Raw genomic sequence first — 26,802 nt, forward strand, 5'->3', positions numbered from 1 at the left:
ATACGCATTAACCCTTAAAATATCATTACACTATGCATTAGTGCTATTTAGTGATAATCTGTTGTTTCATCAGAGATCGAACCGTCTCATGTGCAGAACATGTTGGCACACATGATCTGAACGACACACCCTAATGAAATCATTAACAAATGCACATTTTGCCATGAAAACTTGACAATCTCACAGACAGTTATTATATATTTAGAAAACAACAGGTCTACTAAGTTGCCAATTCTTGCATGACAGGTGCCCCTTAGGAAGTGTTAGCTGTTAGGTCATTAATGAACAGGTGACAGTAAGCATGGCAAGGTCACATACTATTAGACAACAGATACAGCTAAACAAAGATTCCAATTGAAAAAGAAACACAAGAAGAGTGTCACAATTGTGTGACATTCTTAGCTGACAATGAGACATTTGACATAACATGGGACAAAGTGGAATCAAGTGGATGACATTTTTTGGCTATCAGGGGAACAAGCGGATGACATCTGTAGCTATCAGGGGAACAAGTGGACAACATCTGTAGCTATCAGGGGAACAAGTGGATGACATCTGTAGCTATCAGGGGAACAAGTGGATGACATCTGTAGCTATCAGGGGAACAAGTGGATGACATCTGTAGCTATCAGGGGAACAAGTGGATGACATCTCTACTATCAGGGGAACAAGTGGATGACATCTGTAGCTATCAGGGGAACAAGCGGATGACATCTGTAGCTATCAGGGGAACAAGTGGATGACATCTGTAGCTATCAGGGGAACAAGTGGATGACATCTCTACTATCAGGGGAACAAGTGGATGACATCTGTAGCTATCAGGGGAACAAGTGGATGACATCTCTACTATCAGGGGAACAAGTGGATGACATCTGTAGCTATCAGGGGAACAAGTGGATGACATCTGTAGCTATCAGGGGAACAAGTGGATGACCTCTGTAGCTATCAGGGGAACAAGCGGATGACATCTGTAGCTATCAGGGGAACAAGCGGATAACATCTGTAGCTATCAGGGGAACAAGTGGATGACATCTGTAGCAATCAGGGGAACAAGTGGATGACATCTGTAGCTATCAGGGGAACAAGTGGATGACATCTCTACTATCAGGGGAATAAGTGGATGACATCTCTACTATCAGGGGAACAAGTGGGTGACATCTCTACTATCAGGGGAACAAGTGGATGACATCTCTACTATCAGGGGAACACGTGGATGACATCTCTACTATCAGGGGAACAAGTGGATGACATCTCTACTATCAGGGGAACAAGTGGATGACATCTCTACTATCAGGGGAACACGTGGATGACATCTCTACTATCAGGGGAATAAGTGGATGACATCTCTACTATCAGGGGAACAAGTGGATGACATCTCTACTATCAGGGGAACAAGTGGATGACATCTCTACTATCAGGGTTATAAGTGGATGGCATATCTACTATCAGGGGAATAAGTGGATGACATCTCTACTATCAGAGGAACAAGTGGATGACATCTCTACTATCAGGGGAACAAGTGGATGACATCTCTACTATCAAGGGAATAAGTGAATGACATCTCTACTATCAGAGGAACAAGTGGATGACATCTCTACTATCAGGGGAACAAGTGGATGGCATATCTACTATCAGGGGAATAAGTGGATGACATCTCTACTATCAGAGGAACAAGTGGATGACATCTCTGGCTCTCATGGAAACAAGGAGATGGTTACTCCTTGTTAATGTGCAGAAGTTGATGAGATCTCCCATGGAGACTCAAGCTGAAGACATTATGGTAATAATGTTAATGACTACCTGATTTCTTGTTTGTTTGGAAAAACAGTGCAAATCATCTGTATCAAAACAACTTTTAGAGAAATTAACAGATTAACTTTAAATAACCATGCATCTTAGACACATATATAGACTGTCTGACTATATATAAAAAAACTGAATTGCGGATGTCCTCAAGTTACATCTGCCCCCTGACTGACTCATGAGTAAGTGGTCTCAATTACCAGCTCGTCATGACTAATAGCTCCAGTTCATGATGAGTTTGCTTTATTATCTCATTGTAGATGATATTACTCACATAAATTTAACATGATAACAGAGAAATACATTGAAAGGCTTGCTATATATGTTATATTGTAACAGGCAGCGCTGATATCCAATATGGAGTAGTGCTTCACAGCATTCAAACATTAACCAAAGCAAAGCTTATGTGGTTTATGTGTATATTGTTATTCCAGTAATTATTTGCACCATGCAATAGGCAGTAACTAGGAACAAGACTGCAAACTGACATACACACTTCTATATATAAAGAAATATCCATTTTTTCTGCATTTAGTAATGAAATACTACATTTTTATGAAAATATAAAATCCATATTTCACTGAAGTGAAATTACACTTTATGCTGGAACTATTTTCACTATGTTTTTTAGAGTAACATCATGAAAATCATGCAAGAAAATAAGAAAGAAATAAACATTTGTCTCTTTTCTTGCCAAATAACATGTTTGTTATATACTTTAATGTGAAAGACTGAGTTTTCTGAAGTTGAGAAAAGTGATTTTTTCACTGCAATGAACATAACACTTGATATCTCAGGGCAGTGAACATAACACTTTGGTAGAACTTTTGTCTCACAAGTTATGACCCTGCAAATTGTCTCATTTGTCAAGCATATACACAAACTGATGACTTCCATTTTACACTAGTTCCACACTGACAAGGCAAAATAATTACAGCTGGTCATTTATGGAGTTAATAATGCTTCTTGTAAGTTTCTCACATAACTCGTCAATGGAGCCTTCGTTTCACAAAACGCCATTTTCGCTACTTGACTAGCTTGTGTTCTTTGGCTTCCAACAGTGGTCTCATAGAATTCAAGAATATTTTTTGTTGAAGTAGATTTTGTATATAATCATATCCAAATTTATTATAATTCATTTTATTGACCTCTATTGGCTATTGTTTATATGTCTTAAGATTCTGCAAACACGGAACTTCTTTTTAAGTCGCAATAACTAGAGTTGGTGAAACCTCCCTGCCTGTTAGGTAGGAAGAAAAATAATAATATATGTCTCAAGTTTTTACATATGTAATGAAATAATTTAATTTTCTGAGTTCCAAAACGATTAAACTGATGTTTCCACCTTCAAATTTCCTTCCACAGTGGGTATAACCTTCAAATTCAAAGTCGTGGTGTTCAACCCCCATGATCATCACTCGCATCACGTGCAGATCCTGGGGTTGCCATTGTTGTGTTTGGGGGCCGAATTTCACTGGAAATGTTTCCTCTGTAAGGATCTATATTACTTTGTCTCGTATTCATTTGCATTTGTTACAAGTATGATCGCAAAATGAAATATCCCCTACTTTTTTTTAATAGTATATAATAAATACGATATTCCATGAAATATGTTTCTCTCACTGAGTGACTGGGGGAAAGGAGATATTTTCACGGTTGGTGTATATTTATTTCATTTCTTCACCTGCAAAGTTGACATTTTCAATTATGTCTGTGCCACTCATGAAAATATAAACTTTGCAGTTCACTCAATGAGATAAACATGTTATGTGACAAGAAAAGAAAAAAATATCCTCTATATACAGATATATGATATATCGTTATGACATTCCTCATCACCCAATAATGGCCAACATTGCTTTAATGGTTGAGTTCAACTTCTCAACCATTTTGTATGGTCTTGTCTGGTAAATTGATATGCAGTTAACAGTTCAGACCTTGTCCAAAAGATTTACAAAGTACATTTTGCCAAATAGTTACTAGATCCTATTCAAAATGTATCTAAATCCTTCAGTAATACATGCTCACTCAAACTAATCATGCTAATAGTTATAAGACAGTTAATAATATTTCAGAAATGTTTCCGTAAATAACGACTTTGAGGTTTTTGAAGTTCATAAAAAGGTGATGCAAAAACCTTTTTATCAATATCCTAATCAGCATATGATAGTAATTTCACCAGCTTGTTAAGAAGTGAGGTAATTGAATCTTAGATTGGACCCTTCCTCTCTCTAACTCTAAACATAAGAGTAATGGCAAGGATAACTTGACTTAATCTCAAACGATGTATCAAACATCGCCCTGTGCAAGTGACTTGGGTTTAACGCCACTTTGAACAATATTTCAGTTATGTCACGGCATGTCAGCTTAATATGGGGGAAAGACAGAAGTGCCAGTCTTAGATTGTTTACCGCTTTGATGAAACCCACGAACACAGGTTGGTGCTGAAGCAGCATCAGGGATCCATGATCCAAACCCAGTATCAAAGGATTCTCAACTCTGCTCACCACACTGCCATGACTGAGGCGACTGTGCCATCCATGCCAAGTTGCCATGTGATAAATAGATATATCAACCTCTTATGACCACAATTTCGGTCGATATTGGATATAACCGAGGAGTCATGTACTTTGCCAGACCCAACCCTTGAGACTTTACCCCAAGCCTTAGCATTGAACATCAATAGGTCACCTACTTCAAAAGATTCTTATCTCAAAGTGAGCATGCCTATAATTATCATCAACGTAATTTACAAATCATCATCACCTAATTCTGCCATAGTACATGCATCTAGCTGAAAGTCATCATGTACCCGGTACTACGTCCAGCTTCAAATAACTTTCAATCTCATCTAATCAGGAGACTTCACATGCACCTGATGGCTGACAGCTGCAAAGGCAGGTAACTGACCACATGCTACAACCATTGGACAAAGTCAACATGTTTGTCATACACATCTATAATTACCGCCACCTTCATCTATGTGGGAAAAATCTGCTCTTTAAGATAATCAAAACAAATCAATTATATTTATTATCAAGCCAGTAACATCAGTTAATAACCACGCAGAATACAATGTTAGGCCATCACCTTCAACCTCTGGTAGCGAGCTTGATACCATGAATATTATAACCTGTTCTGTCACTAGGACAAGGTTGCCTTACCGTACGTCACTCATGTCATTGATGCGAGATGAGCAAGCCTTGCTTCTGTCCCTGTTGCACAACCCATCACAACTCAAATCAATAAAAGTGCAACACATCGTGTCTTGTGCAGGCCTACCAATGAAAACCAGCAGAGCATCCGAACTGTGGAATATGTACACATATCAATAGAAATAGCCACACAAATTACAAAAGACCTAATCCCCATGAAGTGTGCATCGTAATGATTAAAACCCGCCACATTTTCAATGGAACCAAAGTTAGTAAATCCCGCAGACCACGACGAACCAAGTGCGTACACTTTCGGTTCGTAGCGGTCTCCATTGAATATGTGGGTTTTAATCATTATGAGGCACACTTTATGGGGATTGCATCTTGTTTGCAGTTTGTGAATGGTTATTTCTATTTAAATGGTGTACATATGACAGTTTTGTTGCTCTCTGCAGATTTTCATTGGCAAACGTGTGTAGATACATCAAAATTAGAATTAATTCACATGTAGATCATGCACACTAAACAGGACACAAAAACATGGACAGAAACTGTTTTTCTACTGAGACAAACGTTTCTCATACACAAATCTGATACAGGGTCCATTTTGTGAATGCCAGCAGCATGAGCCAAACTCACAGGGTTACACCTTGTTGTTAGAAGGAGAGGGAAATGTTAATCAGTACTGAGGTGTGTTATGCAGAGGCTAAAGCAGCCAGCTACGACAGATTTCAGGCACTCAAAGAGCTTCTCTTCAGCATCTAATGATTCTATAGAACTCTTGTAAGTGTCCTTTCTGAATAATCTCATTGCATTTTGACATGTACAGGCGTCCTGCCAATTATTTACATACCCAATGCAGAGACCAAAGCTGTGTTTGTAAACCTAGCCATTCTGAAGTTCAAGAGGATACAGGTGTCTTATCCTTTTGTCAGAGCGTCAGTCCCTTCAACAGTCCCCTGGCAGCTTACACTTGTTACGGTCAGAACATCTGACACCTTACTTGGGTACACTCTACAGTAACTCAGAACCTACTGGCAGTACATCCTACTGCTGTCATTACTGAAGTCACTTCATGATAATGTAAAAAAATGCAATTAAGACAGTGTAGCCTACTGTAAGCAAAGCCCTGTCCATCATACAGTCAACACCCTACAGCCAGCCAGTGTCTTTGTGTGTCCATTTTACTCAGAAAATACTCTTCAGTCAGAAATTATCTTTATACCATCAAACAGTCAGTGAACACCCTTCAGTCAGCCATACCTGTGTCCAACCACCAGTCAGTTTCACCCCTGTCCATCCAACCATCAGTGAACACCCTACAGTCAGCTACACCCATGTCCACCAAACCATCAGGGAACATCCTACAATCAGCTACACCCTTGTCCATCCAACCATCAGTGAACACCCTACAGTCAGAAACATCTTTGTCCATCCAACCATCAGTGAACACCCTACAGTCAGCTACACCCTTGTCCATCCAACCATCAGTGAACACCCTACAGTCAGCTACACCCTTGTCCATCCAACCATCAGTGAACACCCTACAGTCAGAAACATCTTTGTCCATCCAACCATCAGTGAACACCCTACAGTCAGCTACACCATTGTTTATCCAACCATCAGTGAACACAGTAGTCAGCTACACCCTTGTCCTTCCAACCATCAGTGAACACCCAAGGCAGCAACACCTTTGTCCATCCAACCATCAGTGAACACCCTTCAGTCAGCCATATCTGTATCCATCCACCAGTCAGTTTCACCCCTGTCCATCAACCATCAGTGAACACCCTACAGTCATCTACTCCTTTGTCCATCCAACCATCAGTGGACACCCTACAATCGTCTACTTCTTTTTCCATCGAACCATCAGTGAACACCCTTCAGTCAGCTACACCCTTGACCTTCCAACCATCAGTGAACACCCTACAGTCAGCTACACCCTTGTCCATCCAACCATCAGTGAACACCCTACAGTCAGCTACACCCTTGTCCATCCAACCATCAGTGAACACCCTACAGTCATCTACTCCTTTGTCCATCCAACCATCAGTGGACACCCTACAATCGTCTACTTCTTTTTCCATCGAACCATCAGTGAACACCCTTCAGTCAGCTACACCCTTGACCTTCCAACCATCAGTGAACACCCTACAGTCAGCTACACCCTTGTCCATCCAACCATCAGTGGACACCCTACAGTCAGCTACACCCTTGACCTTCCAACCATCAGTGAACACCCTACAGTCATCTCCACCTTGGTCCATCCAACCATCAGTGAACACCCTAGTCAGCAACACCTTTGTCCATCCAACCATCAGTGAACACCCTTCAGTCAGCCATACCTGTGTCCATCCACCAGTCAGTTTCACCCTTGTCCATCCAACCATCAGTGAACACCCAAGGCAGCAACACCTTTGTCCTTCCAACCATCAGTGAACACCCTACAGTCAGCTACACCCCTGTCCATACAACCATCAGTGAACACTCAAGGCAGCAACACCTTTGTCCTTCCAACCATCAGTGAACACCCTAGAGTCAGCTACAACCTTGTCCATCCCACCATCAGTGAACACCCTACAGTCAGAAACATCTTTGTCCATCAAACCATCAGTGAACACCCTACAGTCAGCTACACCCTTGTCCTTCCAACCATCAGTGAACACCCTACAGTCAGCTACACCCTTGTCCATCCAACCATCAGTGAACACCCTTCAGTCAGCTACACCCTTGTCCATCCAACCATCAGTGAACACCCAAGGCAGCAACACCTTTGTCCATCCAACCATCAGTGAACACCCTAGTCAGCTACACCCCTGTCCATACAACCATCAGTGAACACCCAAGGCAGCAACACCCCTGTCCATCCAAACATCAGTGAACACCCTACAGTCAGCTACACCCTTGTCCATCAACCATCAGTGAACACCCTACAGTCAGCTACACCCTTGTCCATACAACCATCAGTGAACACCCAAGTCAGCAATACCTTTGTTCATCCAACCATCAGTGAACACTAAGTGACACCTTTGTAGAATCATGTAGTCAGTACATCATGTAGTCAGTACATCATAAGGTCAGTACATCATGCTGACAGTACACCTAAGTCAGTACATCATAAAATCAGTACACCCTAAAGTCAGCAATTCTGTAGTCAGTACACCTGGAACTCAGTAAAATATACATCAGTACATGCCCATAGTCAGTACATCTTAAAGCCAGTACACCTCAGTGGTCAGAACACAGAGTCTTGTAGTCAACAGCAAATCTGACCAGGTTAATATTTCTGTCAAGGAAACACACAACCTAAGTCTGTTACAATAGTGGTCTACCTCATACAAATCTGATCTATGAGATGAGATTGATTATTAGAATGCAGGGTTGGTTAATACTAAAGCCGTCAAAGGATAATGCTGGGATGTGGAAAGGTAAGCGAAGATGGTGCAGCAGAGTAGACTGAGAGACATATTACAATGATATATATGGTATCTATCATGTGATGTCTAACCTGTGACTACTGGGAGTTTTCTCACTCAGTGAGGAATTGGAGCTATACAGCATCCCTGGGGAATGAGTCAAGCTGAAATATAGAGCAGCATCAGGCTTGAGATCATGCCTGCCTTAGTGGCATCATTTCATACATCATCCTACATGGTGCTGGAGGTGAGAACACTCCAAGAGCTTCATGTGCATTCAAATCTTACAGGAAATGGTCTTTTGAGACTCTTATTTCATCTTGATTAACTTCATGCTCTTCGGTTATGATAGATTTATCCTTTTTTAGCAACAGAATCACTTCATGCTCATTTGTTTAATGATTTATCAGTTCGGGAAAAGGACTAACTTCATCATGTTCATTCTCTTTGTTATAATAAATTATCATTTCAGCCAAAAATAAACTTCATACCTTTTTGTTTAGTAAATTTATAATTTCAGCAAAAAGATTCACTTCATGCCCTATTGTTATTACAGATTTAAGTTCATGCCTAAAATGCCTTTGTTATTTGAACTGATAGACTGGGCATGGGTACAAAATGACCTTCAACAGAGGTTTGACCTTCAACCATGATCACTGGACACATGGATAATATGTAAAAGGTGGGACCAGTGACTGTTACATGGCCTAGAACTCCAAGGATGTGTTGAAAGCAGGCTGGATCGATGGAGAGCCAAAGGGTAAATCAAAGGTGGGTTTAACTGATGGAGTGACCAAGTGCAGTTGAAGGTGGGTTGGAAAGATCGAGAAACCATCTGGTCAGGTTAAAGTGTGTTGGAATGACAGTGGACATATCTAGGCCTGCTCAGAGGCTGATATTCGGCCACAAATATGGAGCTAAAGAACAGTAAAAGTCCTTATTTGAATCTACAGTTTCTAAATTCCGCAGAATTTACAAAAATACCGTATTCGACGTAATAAGCGCCCAGGGCGCTCTCAAAATTAGAAATAGGGGGCTCTTATTAGAATATTATTTTGGTGAAAAAAAACAGAGTTGAAAGATATATTTCGTGGTTTATGCTGACAGCCTAAAATGTTTATATACGACAGATATATTTTCCCAGAATTTAATTGCCCATAATTAAGGGTGCATATAACACACAAGTGCGTATTATACGCGAAGTCTTGTGTACATTGATCAATCGACAGGGGGTGCTAATTGGATTGTACACTAGCCAATATATTAGCAAATATCGCCGTGGGCGCTTTTTAGAGCAGGGCGCTTATTACGTCGAATACAGTAAATAAATTTTAAAAAATCCAAGTTTGAAAAATATCTTGTTTTCCCCTAAATTGGCCGCCAAGGTGAGATGAGTTGGAGGTTTTGAGAGACCATATGAAAGGTAAAGGGGGGTTGGAGAGATAGAGAGACCATTAAGGGAAAGTTAATTGTGGAACCTATGTCATATGGATAACAACCTGAAGGTAGGAAGTATGTAGCATGGAGTTAAGTACATATATTAGGTAGAAGGACAAGAGCCTCAGACCATGTTTGTGCTCAACTGATTGTCCAACAAACATTGAATTTTGAAGACTATTACAAGTTACACTGAAAAAACACACAGAACAAGTAGCTTACAACCTAGTTTAGCTAGTTTTATTTATTTAAAATCTCATTGATGATAAGGACTTGAAGAGACATGACAGTACTTCTTAAACACTTATTGATGACCTCTATATTAAGCATAAACGACGACCTCTATATTAAGCATAAATTCAACACTAAAGTAACTAGTACCCCTAGTTAAGATAAAAACTTAGGTACAGCAAAATGCCAACAGAAGGGTTGAGATCAACCCCCTTGAAAGATTCTGTTTTTAAGTCATGTGATCCTAACCAAACAAAATATCAAGACACTGGTTTGACTTGCAAAAGATGTGATATCAAGAGTTTTACAAACAGAGCAACAGAGGACAGAAAATGCATGACAGCCAGTTGAGCTTGAAAAGTCTGACTGTGGACAAGTTAGTTTTATTAGAGATTAATATAGATAATCATTTTTTTATATTTGGTATATATTTATTTTATCTGGATGCACATGTAGTCTTGTAAAATGTATCAAGGCAAGAAACAACTCAAAGAAATCTGGAATAGAAGTTAAACAATTAATCTGAATAAAGGGCAGGCAGAGTGCATATGAAGAATTCCCATACACTGTGGACAATGTCAGACTGATGAACTCTGGCCGCTGATGAGGTCATCCGATTCAGCATTCAACAACACTATGCGTGAGTTGTGTTCTACGCTGCTTTGAACTGTACATCAGTTACATCACAGAATGCCAGCTAAATGTGGGAGGAAAGTTTGAAGTGATCCAGGTGTTCCACATTCACCACCCTGCTGGAATCCCAAGCATGGTTTCAGTGTTGAAACACCAAGGATCATAATCAGGGCAAATCAGGGATTTGACCCCAGAAATAACAGGATCTCCTGGCACATCTAAGGAACACCACTCTGTACAGAGAACTGTAGCACTGTTGGCGAATTGTGTCCGAAAGTACAAAATGATTGAAAAAAAAATTAATTTAACTGCAGTTCACAAATATACTACTAAAAAAAGTTATTCTTTCATGTTTCTAAACTTAATCAAACTTGCCATGACAGATTAACTGTAGTAATATAGCAGTACTTAACCTGACATGCCAGGACTGATTAACTATAGTAATATGAAAGAATCAGGTGGTCCTTAACTTGTTTTGAGTAGTATAGTAACAAGTTGACTACACTTTGAAGATTTTCGTTGGATCTGATAAAACGTTAATTTAACAGAAAGGTTCTGATGCCAGTAAACAGCACTGAACCATATGGATTAGGTAGCGCTGAGCATCAGTGAGAGTCTCATCAGTATCATGTCCACCGTGTATAGATATTCCATTTGTTTAAGTGCAGAAGACACTACATACAGGCAAGCAATAATCGCACCCAACATCAAGCCTAGCTTTACACAGGGCACATAAGCATGATGATGCCAGCCATGATACAAGTACAAATCCCATACTGCAAATCCTTTGGTAAAATAACCATGATAATAAGGGATACAGATAATATAATAACTTTATTTCATAACTACAAAGATAGTGGAAATGCTATTACTATTATGAAATAAACTGAAAATATTTCGAGTGTCTTCAGTATCTGATTCTTATCACAAATCTTATGACACTCAGTTGAATTTGTTTGAAATATTTTTCCTTTTACAGAGGAAAATAATGTCATGCAACAGACCCAACCATCTACCCATGCATTGTTGGACAAGCCAACATACACGCCTTACATGTGACTATGAATATACACACAGACACACACACACACAGCATCTTCCCGAGGCAAGGGAGTTAACTGACTATAAAAGTCCAGTTTCTACACTTGCCGAACTAGGCTGGAATAATGGAGTCATATTTTGGCTGGACTAACGAGTGTGCGCATAGTCCAATCAATCTCGTAATAAAATCGACATCCATTTCATAAACTGCAGTACAGGTTTTAGTCGATTGCAGGATTTGCATAGCATGTGTACCGCCATCTCAGGATCAATAGATATTTTTCAAATCTTTTCATCTTTTTAATCAAGGTGCTCACGTGATTTGATACACTTTATCACTATATAGAATTTGATTATCAATCAGATCGTGTTAACTGGGCGCCACCATTTTGTTTGAAGCAAATGCAAGTAATATGAGGGGTGGAATCTGATTGGTCAATAGGGGGAACACAGAAGGGACATAACTCATAATAGCCACTCTTGGCGCTACGATCGAGCCCTGAAATTCCAGTCTTGTTCAGCAAGGGTGGAAACTGGACTTTGACAGTCAGTTAACTCCCTTGCCTAGGGAAGATGCACACACAGACACTACTACCATACACACACAACATACAACGATGAATGGAATGTAGTCTGACTCAGTGTCTCTGTGTAGGGAGCTTGATATGGGAGGACAACCGGAATTGAGGCGAGATGAGATGAAAATGGGTTTAATATTGTGTTCAACATTACTGCACTTGTATAGAAATGTGCCTGCACGTATGGGCTTGTCTGCTTGTACTAGTCCAAACTAATGCCCATTTTATAGTGCTTGCCCCTTAAGACATACCACAGTTTAACATGAATACCCCACTCAGACAGCATACTGACTGAGCTGACCAGTTTTTGTTTTATCCCTTTAATGCCGAGCGCCAAGCAGGGTAACAAGTTACATCTTTTAATATATTTTGGTATGACATGTCTGGGGATCAAACTCCGGGTAGACGCTCTCTCTGCTAGACCATGGAAGTTATGAAACCAACCAGTTCAGACAAACCAAAGATCATAATAAGGGATTTGAACCCATGACCAAGCAGATCCAGCCATTCTATGGACAGTACACACTGTGTCAGTGAACACCTATCCTGAGCAGTATGACAACACAACAAAAACAACTTTCATACAAATCTTATTCACTCCAAGTAAGTCACAATGCATACACAGTAGAGGTGTAACGATACGGGAGGGTCGCGATACGATACGTATCACGATACAGGGGTCGCGATACGATACGTATCACAATACAGTCTTTCTGCTCTCTAAAAGATGTGACAAGTACAGTTGAAGAAGATATAAAGTGTTTATTTACTGTTATAGCAAATTGTCAGCAATACAGTATGTTTTACTGAAACAACAAACTGGCTTTGAAACTGTTAAACGTATGTCATGTTTAAAAGTACTGGGTAAGTAAAACTGTGTTATGAAAATATCGTATGTATCGCGATACATGCTTTCCAAATCGATGCATCGTATCATGGGCTGTGCATCGGGATACAATACTGTATCGCCGTATCGTTACACCACTAATACACCGGCAACTCGTCCTTTCCTTCAATACAGATGACAACTACTACAAGCTCACTTCAGATTACATGGCCAGAAAAAGCAACCAATAGGCTTAATGAACTCCACTCAAACACATGCTTTATTCACGAATGTGACACGGATTTGTGACAAGGGGACAACACTTCCACATCTTCCACGTGAAAGTTGCTCTAAATGTGAACATGTGTGCCTAGCACATGTTTCTAGCAGTTACCAGATGAACATACAGACAACTGTAAGATATAACTGTTCTATGTTATATTGATGTGTCAAATACTGTGTCACATGTGAATATCAAACACATAAACAATTATATATTCATGCATTTGAAACCAGTCTCCAGATGTGTCAGCCATTACTGGACTTGTCATTTAGGGATTACTTGATCAAGAGCCTCCCATGCCACACATATTTCACAAATCCAAAGAACTTCAACATAATTTGACGATAGAAAAAACGTTTCATTAAGAGCTTAATACGTGTATACCCACATTTACCAACTCTACCTGTATGGCCATACATGCTTAAAAGCTCTACCTGTGTGCACACATTTCTTAAAGATCTCCCAACCTGCATGCAGATATTTCTGTAAGAGTGAGTGAGCGAGTTGGGTTTAACGCCGCTTTTAACAGTATTCCAGTTATATCACGGCGTGTCAGCTTAATGTGGGAGGAAAGCCCGAAGTGATGCAAGTCTCAGACGTTTACCACTTCGGTGAAACCCACGAGCACGGGTATGGTGCTGACAAACCTAGAAACATAATAGGGCCAAACCTGGAATCGAACCCACAATCATAGTTTTCCGGCGTGCCTAAGGGATGCAACTCTGCACAGTGAACCGCGGCGCCTTAGACGACTGGGCCACCATTTATTTAACAGCTCCCTACGAGTATGTCCACGTTTCTTTATATGATCCCTACGAGTATGTCCACGTTTCTTTATATGATCCCTACGAGTATGTCCACGTTTCTTTATATGATCCCTACGAGTATGCCCACGTTTCTTTATATGATCCCTACGAGTATGTCCACGTTTCTTTATATGATCCCTACCTGTATGCCCACGTTTCTTTATATGATCCCTACGAGTATGCCTACGTTTCTTTATATGATCCCTACGAGTATGTCCATGTTTCTTTATATGATCCCTACCTGTATGCCCACGTTTCTTTATATGATCCCTACGAGTATGTCCAGGCATCTTTAAGTGTGCTCTACCTGTATGCACCACCATTTACAAAAAGCTTCCAGCCCGTACCCCCTAGAGGCCCTAGGAACCATCCACATGTTGCTTCAGGTCCCTATTTGAGAACCCATATGATCCCTACTTCTATGCCAGTGGAGTTCCCTCCGTTTATCTCTGTAGCCTGGTTTCAAGACAAGCATGCAGTGCCTCCTACCTTCTGGTACTAATACGGTGTTTTCTCTGGGGCAACCGATTGTTCCGCGTTGTCTCAATCTCATCCTTCATGTCAAGGATCTTCTGTTTGAGCTCGGGATCCTCACATAAATCTGGTCACAGAAAGATAGATAGAAACACATCAAGTGGTTACCAAAGTTACAGCTGATCCATTCACTACAAAAGCAAATCAGTTTACAATGGGAGTTTCAATATTCAAGTAAAAGTTTGTTTCAACTGTTAATCTCAAGTGTTCTACACAATTTTGGTTTACAACAAGCATTCTCTCCTCTGCAAGCTCAAGTTCTGCTTGATACAAGCATGATCAAATGACATCATCTGCCAATATTTAACAAAGGTCAGGAATTAACGAATCTATACAGAGATGATAAATTAGAGCATGGGCAAATCCATCTTTGTGGTAAGATGTAACAGCACAAATGCTTACTATTGTGTCTTTGCACTGCATGATAACCTAAGAATAATAAGGTACCCCCAAATAATATTGGGGAGGGTGCAATATCCTACAGAACAACTCCATAAAATCAAAGTACTACAGAAGTTATTTGACAAGGACAAGATATGTAGTGAGTGAGTGAGTTGGGTTTCAGTAGAACAGTTACATCACAGCATGTCAGCTTACTGTGGGAGTACAACCCGATGTGATTCAGGTCTCAGACATTTGCCACATTGGTAAAATCCATGAGCACGATTAGTTTGGTGCTGACAAACCTGGAAACGTAATCGGGTGAACTGAGATTCAAACCAATAATCATAGGACAAGCCAAGTAAACTCAGTTGGTTCATAAACATGATAAATACCAAAAGCAGTCTCTCCATTTCGTGTTTTGGCATCAAGATCAGCTCCATTCTGGACAAGGAGTTCCAAAATCTCTGGCTGGAAAAATATAACGTAAGATATGTAGGCTCTTTTTCATCAACAGCTCCAATAAATAAGATAGGGATACATCTTAAAACAGAACTAAGGACAAAATATATGTTCACACCAAGAAGTGATATCTATTTCAGAGCACTGTGATCATTATCATGATTATTTTAGCACATCATAACAATTGCAGATTTCTTGTACCTAAATGATTTTGAATATTTGAAGCGCAAACAGACTCCAACAGCAAGAGTGAGTGAGCGACCTTTCACCACTTTTAACAATATCACTGCGGGGGACAGGAGTATGCTTCACACATTGTACCCATGTGGGAAATCGAACCCAGATGTTCAGCATAACGAGCGAACGCTTTAACCACTAGGCTACCCACCACCCCCAACAGCAACAGACAACAGTTTACTTCAAGCAGTTTGGTTCATCATCAACTCACCTGTCCCCAGTAGGCTGCTGCATGTATAGGTTGCCATGAGTCATCATCACGCATGTTGATAGCGACATGATTGGTCAGGAGATAGTCGGCCACTTCTATGTAGCCATTGGCTGCGGCTATGTGCAGCTGAGGACAAAAGTAAGAGTAAGTGAAATTTATATAATCAACAAAGTAGAACACAAGCAGACATTTCTAAAGTGACATTTAACTCTTTTTTTCAATGGGGGAGACTACTGGCACTATATTCACTATTGCAACAGTATTACGATAGTATTAAACCAACTTAAAGGCTTGATAATTACACAACCAATGTAATAAAACTGAATAAAGTATTGACGGATATTTTCCTCTTGTTGCTACTCAAACCAAAGGGAAGTAACTCTAAACTGAAGTCATAATCCTTGCTAATCAACACATAGCAGGTTTGAAATTTGACTGTCAAAGCTGATTTTTTAATAACTAATAGAGTCTGTTGAAACGATCAATTGTTATGCACACATCTTCAGTACCATTGGTGTCTTAATTCCTATTGATATGTTAAAATTGTAGAGCAATCAACAGCAATACGTCTATAGTTGGATATATATCGTAACATTCCTAGGCATTGCGGAAGAAGAGTTGATCCTATTGGTTGACATTGCGTACATGGGTAGGAGGTGGTTACAAAGGATCAACGGGTAAGCTTTTTGAAATTTTCTCTAATATCAAAGAGAACATGGTGAATTGGCATTAACATATTTTTAAAAATATAATTAGCTCCTCATTTTTGTGTTGAAACACGAGACACAGACCATATTGAGCTACTGGTTCACATACAGTTCTTGATGCACGGTGCTTCAACAACAGTGGATGTAAAACAGTAGACACAATTTATGGATAACAACTTCTTTATTTTACTGTAATGGTGACAGTTCTGTACAGATCAATATACCATTGCCCTTGCTTACCAATGACATAAGGATCTATAACAAAACGTTGCCATCACAGTAAAAAAAGACGTTATCCATAAATTGTGTTTTCTTTGTCATCCGTCAATTTGCGAGAATTCAAGTTGATGTAAAGACTTACAGGCGTCACTCCATCATCAAGCCGGTGTTCCAGGGCTCGGCGTTCATTGCCCGCAGCCTTGAGGTCCTCTAACATCCTCTTCTCTGTGGCCAGTCGTGTCTCATCTATCTGCTCCTGCGTGATGCCTGCAAAATGAACACACATTCTATTGGCATGTCCCTTGATCAAAGACTTCGTCTGGTCACAAATATCAACCAATGAGCTATCAAACAGGACTTTCAGTAATCATATAATTTAAATAGGCTCATTACTTTCTTAATTTTGTTGAAAGCATTCCACATTCATCAAGTTTAGTCTGAAAATAATATTCGCACAAGTTGGGAAGAGCAGGGTTAGATGGTAGGTTATATAATTTCTTTATCAATTCTATTTTTATAACAGGCTGAATGAACACATGGATAAAATTGCCAAATAATTTTCGGATCAACAAATTTCAAAATGGCAAACACATTTTAGACCATAAATGTTTGCCCACAATAGCATACAAAACTTGCATAAACAGGGATCTAACACACATGCAGTCCTTCCATAAAGCAACGAGAGGATAGGATAAAGTTAATTAATATGATTACTGTACAGTGTCTAACATAATTTGAACTCTCTTCATCATCCAAGCATCACAGGTTCAGAAGTTCACAATGACTTAAAATGAGTGAGTGAGTGAGTGAGTGAGTAGGGTTTTACGCCGCTTTTAGCAATATTCCAGCAATATCACAGCGGGGGACACCAGAAATGGGCTTCACACATTGTACCCATGTCGGGAATCGAACCTGGGTCTTCGGCGTGACGAGCGAACGCTTTAACCACTAGGCTACCCGACCGCCCCACAATGACTTAAAGAGCTGGGAGATACTCTCAACCATGGATGTACAAAGTGCAGAGTGAATGTTTAACATTTCATAGCAGATGAATATGAATATCATTAACCTAAACTTTAACTTTTATGCTAAACACTTTTAACTTATTTGAGATGTCTGTGTCCACAGTGTTGTTCAATATCTTACAGATTTCAGTTTCACATTTTTGAATGGCAACCAATCTGAATTTTACAAGATCAATTCTGAACAAGGTGCCTTTACGTCTCTTATGATTCTGTCCATAGGTACAAGAAAAGAAGACTTCGGATTCACACGATAAAGTCTGTATTTTTTCATGAATAAATTATCAAGCCATCTTCTTTGGCCAAAATGAAAATCCTTATTCTGTTGAAATAAGGGACACACAGATCATACTAAGTGCAATTGTTATTGTTCACCAATAGTTTTTCAGATGGAGATATTTTACTACCATCGGATGGAAGGACAAGAACGGCAAAGTCATTCATAACCATGATGTCAAGGTGAGTGAAAACGACAGAATTGAAAAAAGACTGGGTACCTCGCATAGACATCTGAGTCTCTATATAGTCTAACGTTTCCTCATCTTCACAGATGTCGTATGGCATGTTGCCATCAGCATTGACAGCCAACAACTCAGCACCCCTGAAAGAAAACAATACAGTTTTTTATCTCTAATGGGCCATGAAGTACACTCACAAATATCTAAGCCTATCGTTAAACTGTAACTTGTACTACCAGTCAACCTGAAGACAAGGTCAAGATAAGTGCCATTGCTTAAAGAACATATACATGTTTCAGCGAAGGGCATTGCGCTATACAATGTTTAAATGGAGGATGCTTCCCCACACAATGTTTAAGTGAAAGATCTGTCCCAATACAATGTTTAAGATGAGGGTGTTGCCCTATACTATGTTTAAGTGGAGGGTGTTGCCCTATACTATGTTTAAGAGGAGGGTGTTGCCCTATACAATGTTTAAGAGGAGGGTGTTGCCCTATACTATGTTTAAGATGAGGGTGTTGCCCTATACTATGTTTAAGAGGAGGGTGTTGCCCTATACTATGTTTAAGAGGAGGGTGTTGCCCCATACAGTGTTTAAGAGGAGGGTGTTGCCCTATACAGTGTTTAAGAGAAGGGTGTTGCCCTATACAGTGTTTAAGAGGAGGGTGTTGCCCTATACAGTGTTTAAGAGAAGGGTGTTGCCCCATACAATGTTTAAGTGGAGGGTATTGCCCTATACAGTGTTTAAGAGAAGGGTGTTGCCCTATACAGTGTTTAAGAGGAGGGTGTTGCCCTACATGCCCTATCAGTGTTTAAGAGGAGGGTGTTGCCCTATCAGTGTTTAAGAGGAGGGTGTTGCCCTATCAGTGTTTAAGAGGAGGGTGTTGCCCTATCAGTGTTTAAGAGGAGGGTGTTGCCCTATACAATGTTTAAGAGGAGGGTGTTGCCCCATACAATGTTTAAGAGGAGGGTGTTGCCCTATACAGTGTTTAAGAGGAGAGTGTTGCCCTATCAGTGTTTAAGAGGAGGAGGAGGGTGTTGCCCTATACAGTGTTTAAGAGGAGGGTGTTGCTCCATACAATGTTTAAGAGTAGGGTGTTGCCCCATACAATATTTAAGAGGAGGGTGTTGCCCTATACAATGTTTAAGAGGAGGAGGAGGGTGTTGCCCTATACAGTGTTTAAGAGGAGGGTGTTGCTCCATACAATGTTTAAGAGTAGGGTGTTGCCCCATACAATATTTAAGAGGAGGGTGTTGCCCTATACAGTGTTTAGGAGGAGGGTGTTGCCCTATACAGTGTTTAAGAGGAGGGTGTTGCCCTATACAGTGTTTAAGAGGAGGGTGTTGCCCTATACAGTGTTTAAGAGGAGGGTGTTGCCCTATACAATGTTTAAGAGGAGGGTGTTGCCCCATACAATGTTTCAGAGGAGGGTGTTCCCCTATACAGTGTTTATCTGGAGGTTTGTTGCCCTATACAATGTTTAAGAGGAGGGTGTTGCCCTATACAAATTGTCAAGAGGAGGGTGTTGCCCTATACAATGTTTAGGAGGAGGGTGTTGCCCTATACAGTGTTTAAGAGGAGGGTGTTGCCCTATACAGTGTTTAAGAGGAGGGTGTTGCCCCAATCAATGTTTATCTGGAGGTTTGTTGCCCTATACAGTGTTTAGGAGGAGGGTGTTGCCCTATACAATGTTTAAGAGGAGGGTGTTGCCCTATACAGTGTTTAAGAGGAGGGTGTTGTCCCATACAATGTTTAAGAGTGAGTGAGTATAGTTTTACGCCGCTTTTAGCAATATTCCAGCAATATCACGGCGGGGGACACCAGAAATGGGCTTCACACATTGTACCCATGTCGGGAATCGAACCCGGGTCTTCAGCGTGATGAGCGAACGCTTTAACCACTAGGCTACCCGACCGCCCCACAATGTTTAAGAGGAAGGTGTTGCCCCATACAATGTTTAAGAGGAGGGTGTTGCCCTATCAGTGTTTAAGAGGAGGGTGTTGCCCTATCAGTGTTTAAGAGGAGGGTGTTGCCCTATACAATGTTTAAGAGGAGGGTGTTGCCCTATACAGTGTTTAGGAGGAGGGTGTTGCCCTATACAATGTTTAAGAGGAGGGTGTTGCCCTATACAATGTTTAAGAGGAGGGTGTTGCCCTATACAGTGTTTAGGAGGAGGGTGTTGCCCTATACAATGTTTAAGAGGAGGGTGTTGCCCCATACAATGTTTAAGAGGAGGGTGTTGCCTATACAGTGTTTAAGAGGAGGGTGTTGCCCTATACTATGTTTAAGAGGAGGGTGTCCTCCTTCATGATCTGTGATAATACACCAACATTTCACACCAAGTCCTGGCCGTGCAGTCACTGTCACAGATCACGGCAGCTTACCTGTCTATCACCTGTTTTCATAGTCCACGTTCTCCTGTCACAGGTCATGGCAGCTTACCTGTCAATCAGCTGTTGTCATGGTCGAATGCTCCTGTCACAGGTCATGGCAGCTTACCTGTCAATCAGCTGTTGTCATGGTCGAATGCTCCTGTCACAGGTCATTGCAGCTTACCTGTCTATCAGCTGTTTACATAAATGCACATGTCCACAGGTGGCAGCAGCATGCAGCGGCGTCCACAACTCGCTGTCCTTGGCGTTAACATTAGCTCCATGGTCTAGCAACAGCTGCAGTAGCTCTGTGTTGTCATCAATACAACACTGCAATGGAGGAAACATACACATCAGAGATGGAAAGTCAACTGTCAAATGCTAAAAGTAAAAATTGGAAGCCCTAGATTCAAATACTATAGAGATCCTAAGGACCCCAGGATACCCCTTAATCATGCAAAAATCACAAATAGGTAACAATGTAACAATGGACATGATATATCCTTTATGCGTTGTTGTTTTTGCGCTATGCAAATATGCATATTGGTTTTTATGTTTATACCACCATAAATGCAAGAATATGTTGAAGTCATTTCTAATAATCATATATATGTCAACAAGAAGTAACCATGGTAACCCACTGAAATTAGACAATAATACAAAATCAGTCACATCATTCAAGTCAATAACGTAACACACACCATACCCAATCCATTACCGGCCAATTTGGAAACTGTGCCTTATTGTTTTTCTTAGTGTTTGGACATATAAACGTCGTTTGGCCTAAAACACCAGCTATGAGGTTCCGATTTCCAGACCAAGACTAATCTCAGGTGATGACCCAACTTAAATCTCAGGTGATGACCCTAACTTTTTATGAGTACTCACTTTTTGTTACAAAAATAGTTTACAGAAGTTCTCAACAGTAAGGACAAGATATGTTACGGATGAAACTTCATTATTCTACTATGATGTGATGTTTCGGTATGCATCCTTATTCCGTTGTCAAGCAAGAGTAAATCATTGCCAATCAAACAGTTTGCCAACATGGTCGTAGGTTTATAATAAAAATAATACATACCTACCTACCATAGCCTACTCTATTTTAAAAATAGGTGTAATTGAAACCACAACAACATATTTATGAGGTCGTTTTGGTAGGCTGAGATCTACACCATTATCACTCATGATGAGAGTCATCATCACCACCTAGACTTTGTCGTCCATGGTGGTCACAGTCCAAGTAGGTTTCTTTGTTTGTTGTTTCACCAGACAATCCAGTGATTGATATCATGAGTATCAATCTATGCAATTGGGATACGATGACATGCATCAACCAAGTCAGCAAGCCTGATCACCCAATCCTCTTACAACAAGCATAAGTTCCTAAAGACCAGACCGCCTCCATGGTCTAGTGGTAGAGCGTCCGCCCAGAGAGCGGAAGGTCCGGGGTTCGATCCCCGACCGCGTCATACCAAAAGAAGTTAAAAGATGGTACTTGTTGTTACCCTGTCTGGCGCTTGGCATTTAAGGGGCTAAAACAAGGACTGGTCGGCTCAGAGTCAGTATACTGTGTCTGAGTGGTTTATTCATGTTAAACTGCGGCATGGTATCTCAGTGAGGTAGCACTATAAATCGGCATCAGTCCGGACTAGTACAAGCAGCCACACAAACACACACACATACATGCACGTCGCTATATAAGTGCAATAATCTTGGACGTGACGTTAAACCCCATTTCACCTCACCTCACCACCTAAAGACCAATTCTAATGCAGGTCTTCACAGGTACACACTGTAAGTACAGCAAACACTGACCACTATACATAGCAAACGCTCAGCATGTTCACTGATATCTCCATTTCAGTTGAATCTGGATGTTCTTAGACAAACATGAGTGCAGGAAAGTCACATTGAAGTGCCCACTGGAATATTCTGTCCCTTCCTTTACAAGAGAGTTCTGAATGAGTGTGAGTGTGTACGAGCAGGGAAAATGGCTGTATCTATCACCGCAAGTACCCCCACCAAACTTCGGAAAATAATAATTGATGCAACTATTTCATATTTATTCTTATACTGCTACTGTATATATGGCATACTACATATCCATCCGATATCAAGAGTTAGATTAGTTATCATGGTTATGTACAGAATATTTCTCATGTTCATGCACCGTGATGCCAAAAAAAGAAATGATTGTTAAAAAATATATGACACATCAAGATGTTTCTACAATTCCAAATATAGGCCTATAGTGTTAAATAAAAAACAGAAATTATTCATATTTTTATTCTATTTTACTTCATTTTCAACTATTTCTTATTTAGTTATCATATATTATATACGTACATATATATATATATATATATATATATATATATATATATATATATATATATATATATATATATATATATATATATACACATATATATATATATATATATATTTCCTTGTGGACAGTTGCCTAGAATCAATACAACTCATATCTTCATGGCATGCATAGATATCTAGGCACGATCAGCAAACTGTTGCAAGTATGAAATACCCTCTTGACACAAGGACAACTTTCACATTGCTCAAGATGTTTTTGTTGCAAATGGAGCAGTTAAGGTGAGTGAGTGCATCATATTCTCACTGTACTGCTTCTGGTAAGCTGTACATTTCCCCTTTCCCCGAAACATAAAACACAAGATTAAAACCTTGCAGTAGTTTATCATGATGTATTGAGTTCAACATCACTTTTAAAATATATGTATTATTCACAGTGTCATATCACTAAAGGAGGTAGATCTAAAATGTTTACCACTTTGGTGACACACATAAGCAGAGGTGTTTCGAATCATAATGAACCTCGGATTTGAACCCAATATCATAGGATTCTGGCACACCTAAGGGACAGAACTCTGCACAGAAATTGCAACGCCTGAGACATGTTATTCGTTTTTTTGTTTGAGGTTAAACTTCACACTCAGCAATATTCCAGCTATATGACGGCGGTCTGTAAATAATCGAGTCTGGACCAGACAATCCAGTTATTGACATCATGAGCATTGATCCACCTTATTGGGATAACATGACATGCATCAATCAACCAAGTCAGCGAGTCTGACCACCCGAATCCGTTAGTCACTTTTAACAGCAAGCATGGGTTGCTGAAGATTGAGACATGTTAGACATATGGAACAACTGTGCACCAATGTAGCAGAAACACAGTCCCCGAAATTCACGCCAGCCTGCTGGCCTGAGACTACAAAATTATGCTGAGGACAAGTAAGCATATAATGTTGGTGGTCCCCATAAGCCATAATTCTGAACTAGTTCTCAATGCTTCAGTTTTTTTACAAACTGGAACTGAATAATACTGACAGCAAATTAAGCACAGTAACCATGGTAACATTTTGGTCTCATTCAAGCAGGACTAGGTCAATATATTTTTTCCTTCAATTCCTCTGGACTAGTTTAAAAAATAAATTTCTGAGGATGGCAATATTCCAACAACATGTACAGGTACTAAGCCTTACCTGGTGTAATGCTGTCAGTCCATCTTCATTTGTAACATTAGGGTCAGTCTTGGTTTGTAAAAGATTCCGAACTGTAAACACAATGCAAACATTTACTAAGCATTTCACCACAAATTAACCATGGTAAGCATATACCACTTACTGCGCTTAACATGCTTACATAGACTTGCATGGCAGCAAACTGCCAATTATCTAGATTACATATCACGGAATATTATGATGATGATATTCTAGTTTATTCATCATGATGATATTGTCTATGTTAAATCTGACCAGTGCACCTAGACCACCTTTTGAGTTGGCTTTTAGCGGTTGACACAGGTACCACAAGAGCCTAGAGTCAGGGAAACAGAAAGTTTTTATTCAAACATCCGATAAAAAAATAGTCTGTTTCTTTTGCACAACAAAGATTACTTACAGGAAGCACCTTGTTATCTGTAAAGTTTCTATATTAATTCTGTTAAAAACAGTATGATTACTCTTTAGCCGGACAAAATGTCAAAAATGCTCCAACTAAACCAAATTATATTTTTGGGCGTTATGTCTACCAAAACAAAACTGGTTCACCTCCCTCATATTGTACACAGGCTCAAACATAAGTTTGGACACAAACATGGTGAAGCCATATCATTTTAACACTTTACGACACTAATTTCTCCTTCAGAGCTGTAGTTGATATCCCTAGCTAGTCAAATATACTTTAACATATGGATATGCCATTGGTTATTGCCAAACACCCAATCAGCAATCTTGCAGCTATTCGCAGCAAGATTTTTATTAAAACTCTCATCCTTGGAAAAAAACACAAATACTTGTTTTAAATCGAAAATATACCCTCAGATGTGGGTTTCCTTCACACAGAGACATTCTACAAACAACTGATAACTAAATCAATAAACCAACTGTTAGATTGAAAGTTAAATCTACTTCACGTTGACCTACATTAAAATCTGGACATAAACATGATAAACATGGTCATGAAATTCTTAACTTGCTTCATACATGTCACATGTGACCTACATTGAAACCCTAACATGCTGATCCAACCATGGTGACTCTTGACATGCCTCACATTTACACTGTCGACCGATATTCAATCCTTACAACTATTGACTTGTTGCATACTGACTTATATTGAAAACTTGATTTAACAAATCTGGTCATGTGAAAACTGACTTGCTGCATATTGACGAACATTCAAATCTGGCTATAACAAATTAGGTCATGTAAATTTTGACTTGCTGCATACTGATCCACTTTAAAAAGTTGATATAACAAATTTGGTCACGTGAATACTGACTTACTGCATATTGACGAACATTCAAATCTGGCTATAACAAATGTGGTCATGTAAATTTTGACTTGCTGCATACTGATCCACTTTAAAATGTTGATATAACAAATTTGGTCACGTGAATACTGACATACTGCATATTGACATATATTCAAACATTGATACATGTATAACAAATTGGGTGATGTGATATCTGACTCGATGCATACTGACGTACATTCAAACCTGGCTATAACAAATTTGGTCATGTGAAAACAGACTTGCAGCATAGTGACTTTCATTCAAACCTTAATATAACAAATCTGGTCATGTAAATTTTGACGTACTGCATATTGACGTACATTCAAACCTGGGCATAACAAATGTGGGCCTGAATATTTACTTCATGCTCTGTTAATGCAGCCAGGCACTGTGAGCCGTGCACTTACCAATGAAACTCGTAACTCCAAAGAGAAATAAAATAAAAAACAAAACAATGAAAGTCATAACTGATTTCACACTGACCTACATTCAAACCAGGACATAACAAACGTCATGTTACTATGGTTACTCGTGTCCATATTAATAGTGACTTACATTCACCTGCGAACAAAAGAATTTGACAGGGATTTTTCAAGGATTCCAAACAAAGTTCCCTAGGCAGACAAATTGGATATAAAACAAGTTTGTTCAAATTAGGGATTTTCTTTAAAGTCGTTATATTCATAAATTCAGGGGTACTTTTATTCTTCCACTCAATACAAAACCATAAACTCAATACAAAACCATAACACTAAACATTAAAGCCTGTTCATGTTTACTGGTTCTGCTATCAGTGAATAGCAAGACCCCTCTGCAAAGTGATAACATTGTTATTACCATACTAAAATGACATGGCAAATATTTCATTCTAATTTGGGACTTTTTACTGACATTTGCGTCAGACTTGAGGCTGCATATGAGCTTTCAAGTAGGTCTAGATAAATCCATGTTTGATCATCAAATCCGGATAACTCTTGACTTCATTTCAACAATTTGCTGGTTATTTTAAGAGAAAATTACCAAATTTTGCCATATTCCATCTGTATTTGTTAAAGCTATCTTCAAGAAATCAATGGATGTCACAAAATTGTCGGTTTTGCCAATACTGAATTATTGATAAAGGTCAGTAATTATCAATAATTAGGAACTT

At 39.6% G+C, this 26,802-nt stretch overlaps 1 protein-coding gene across 4 annotated transcripts in view; it reads right to left on the minus strand.

Annotated features, from left to right (window-relative positions):
- Window positions 1-26,802, minus strand: part of LOC124131870 (protein phosphatase 1 regulatory subunit 16A-like) — a 43,975-nt gene that overhangs the window by 11,131 nt on the left and 6,042 nt on the right. Inside the window, exons 3-11 of one of the 4 annotated variants that reach the window (XM_048397521.1) lie at window positions 24,338-24,408; window positions 20,998-21,143; window positions 18,480-18,583; window positions 17,103-17,227; window positions 16,035-16,160; window positions 15,520-15,595; window positions 14,699-14,810; window positions 8,467-8,538; window positions 4,968-5,018 (exon numbers count right to left, since the gene is read on the minus strand). In XM_048397521.1, coding sequence (XP_048253478.1) covers window positions 4,968-5,018; window positions 8,467-8,538; window positions 14,699-14,810; window positions 15,520-15,595; window positions 16,035-16,160; window positions 17,103-17,227; window positions 18,480-18,583; window positions 20,998-21,143; window positions 24,338-24,408 — 883 coding nt within the window. The remainder of the gene's footprint in view (window positions 1-4,967; window positions 5,019-8,466; window positions 8,539-14,698; window positions 14,811-15,519; window positions 15,596-16,034; window positions 16,161-17,102; window positions 17,228-18,479; window positions 18,584-20,997; window positions 21,144-24,337; window positions 24,409-26,802) is intronic. The other 3 variants (XM_048397523.1, XM_048397522.1, XM_048397524.1) reach the window with 3 other exon arrangements.

This window comes from Haliotis rufescens, unplaced genomic scaffold (assembly GCF_023055435.1).
Source record: "Haliotis rufescens isolate VD_foot unplaced genomic scaffold, xgHalRufe1.0.p SCAF_17, whole genome shotgun sequence".
Lineage (NCBI taxonomy): Eukaryota > Metazoa > Mollusca > Gastropoda > Lepetellida > Haliotidae > Haliotis > Haliotis rufescens.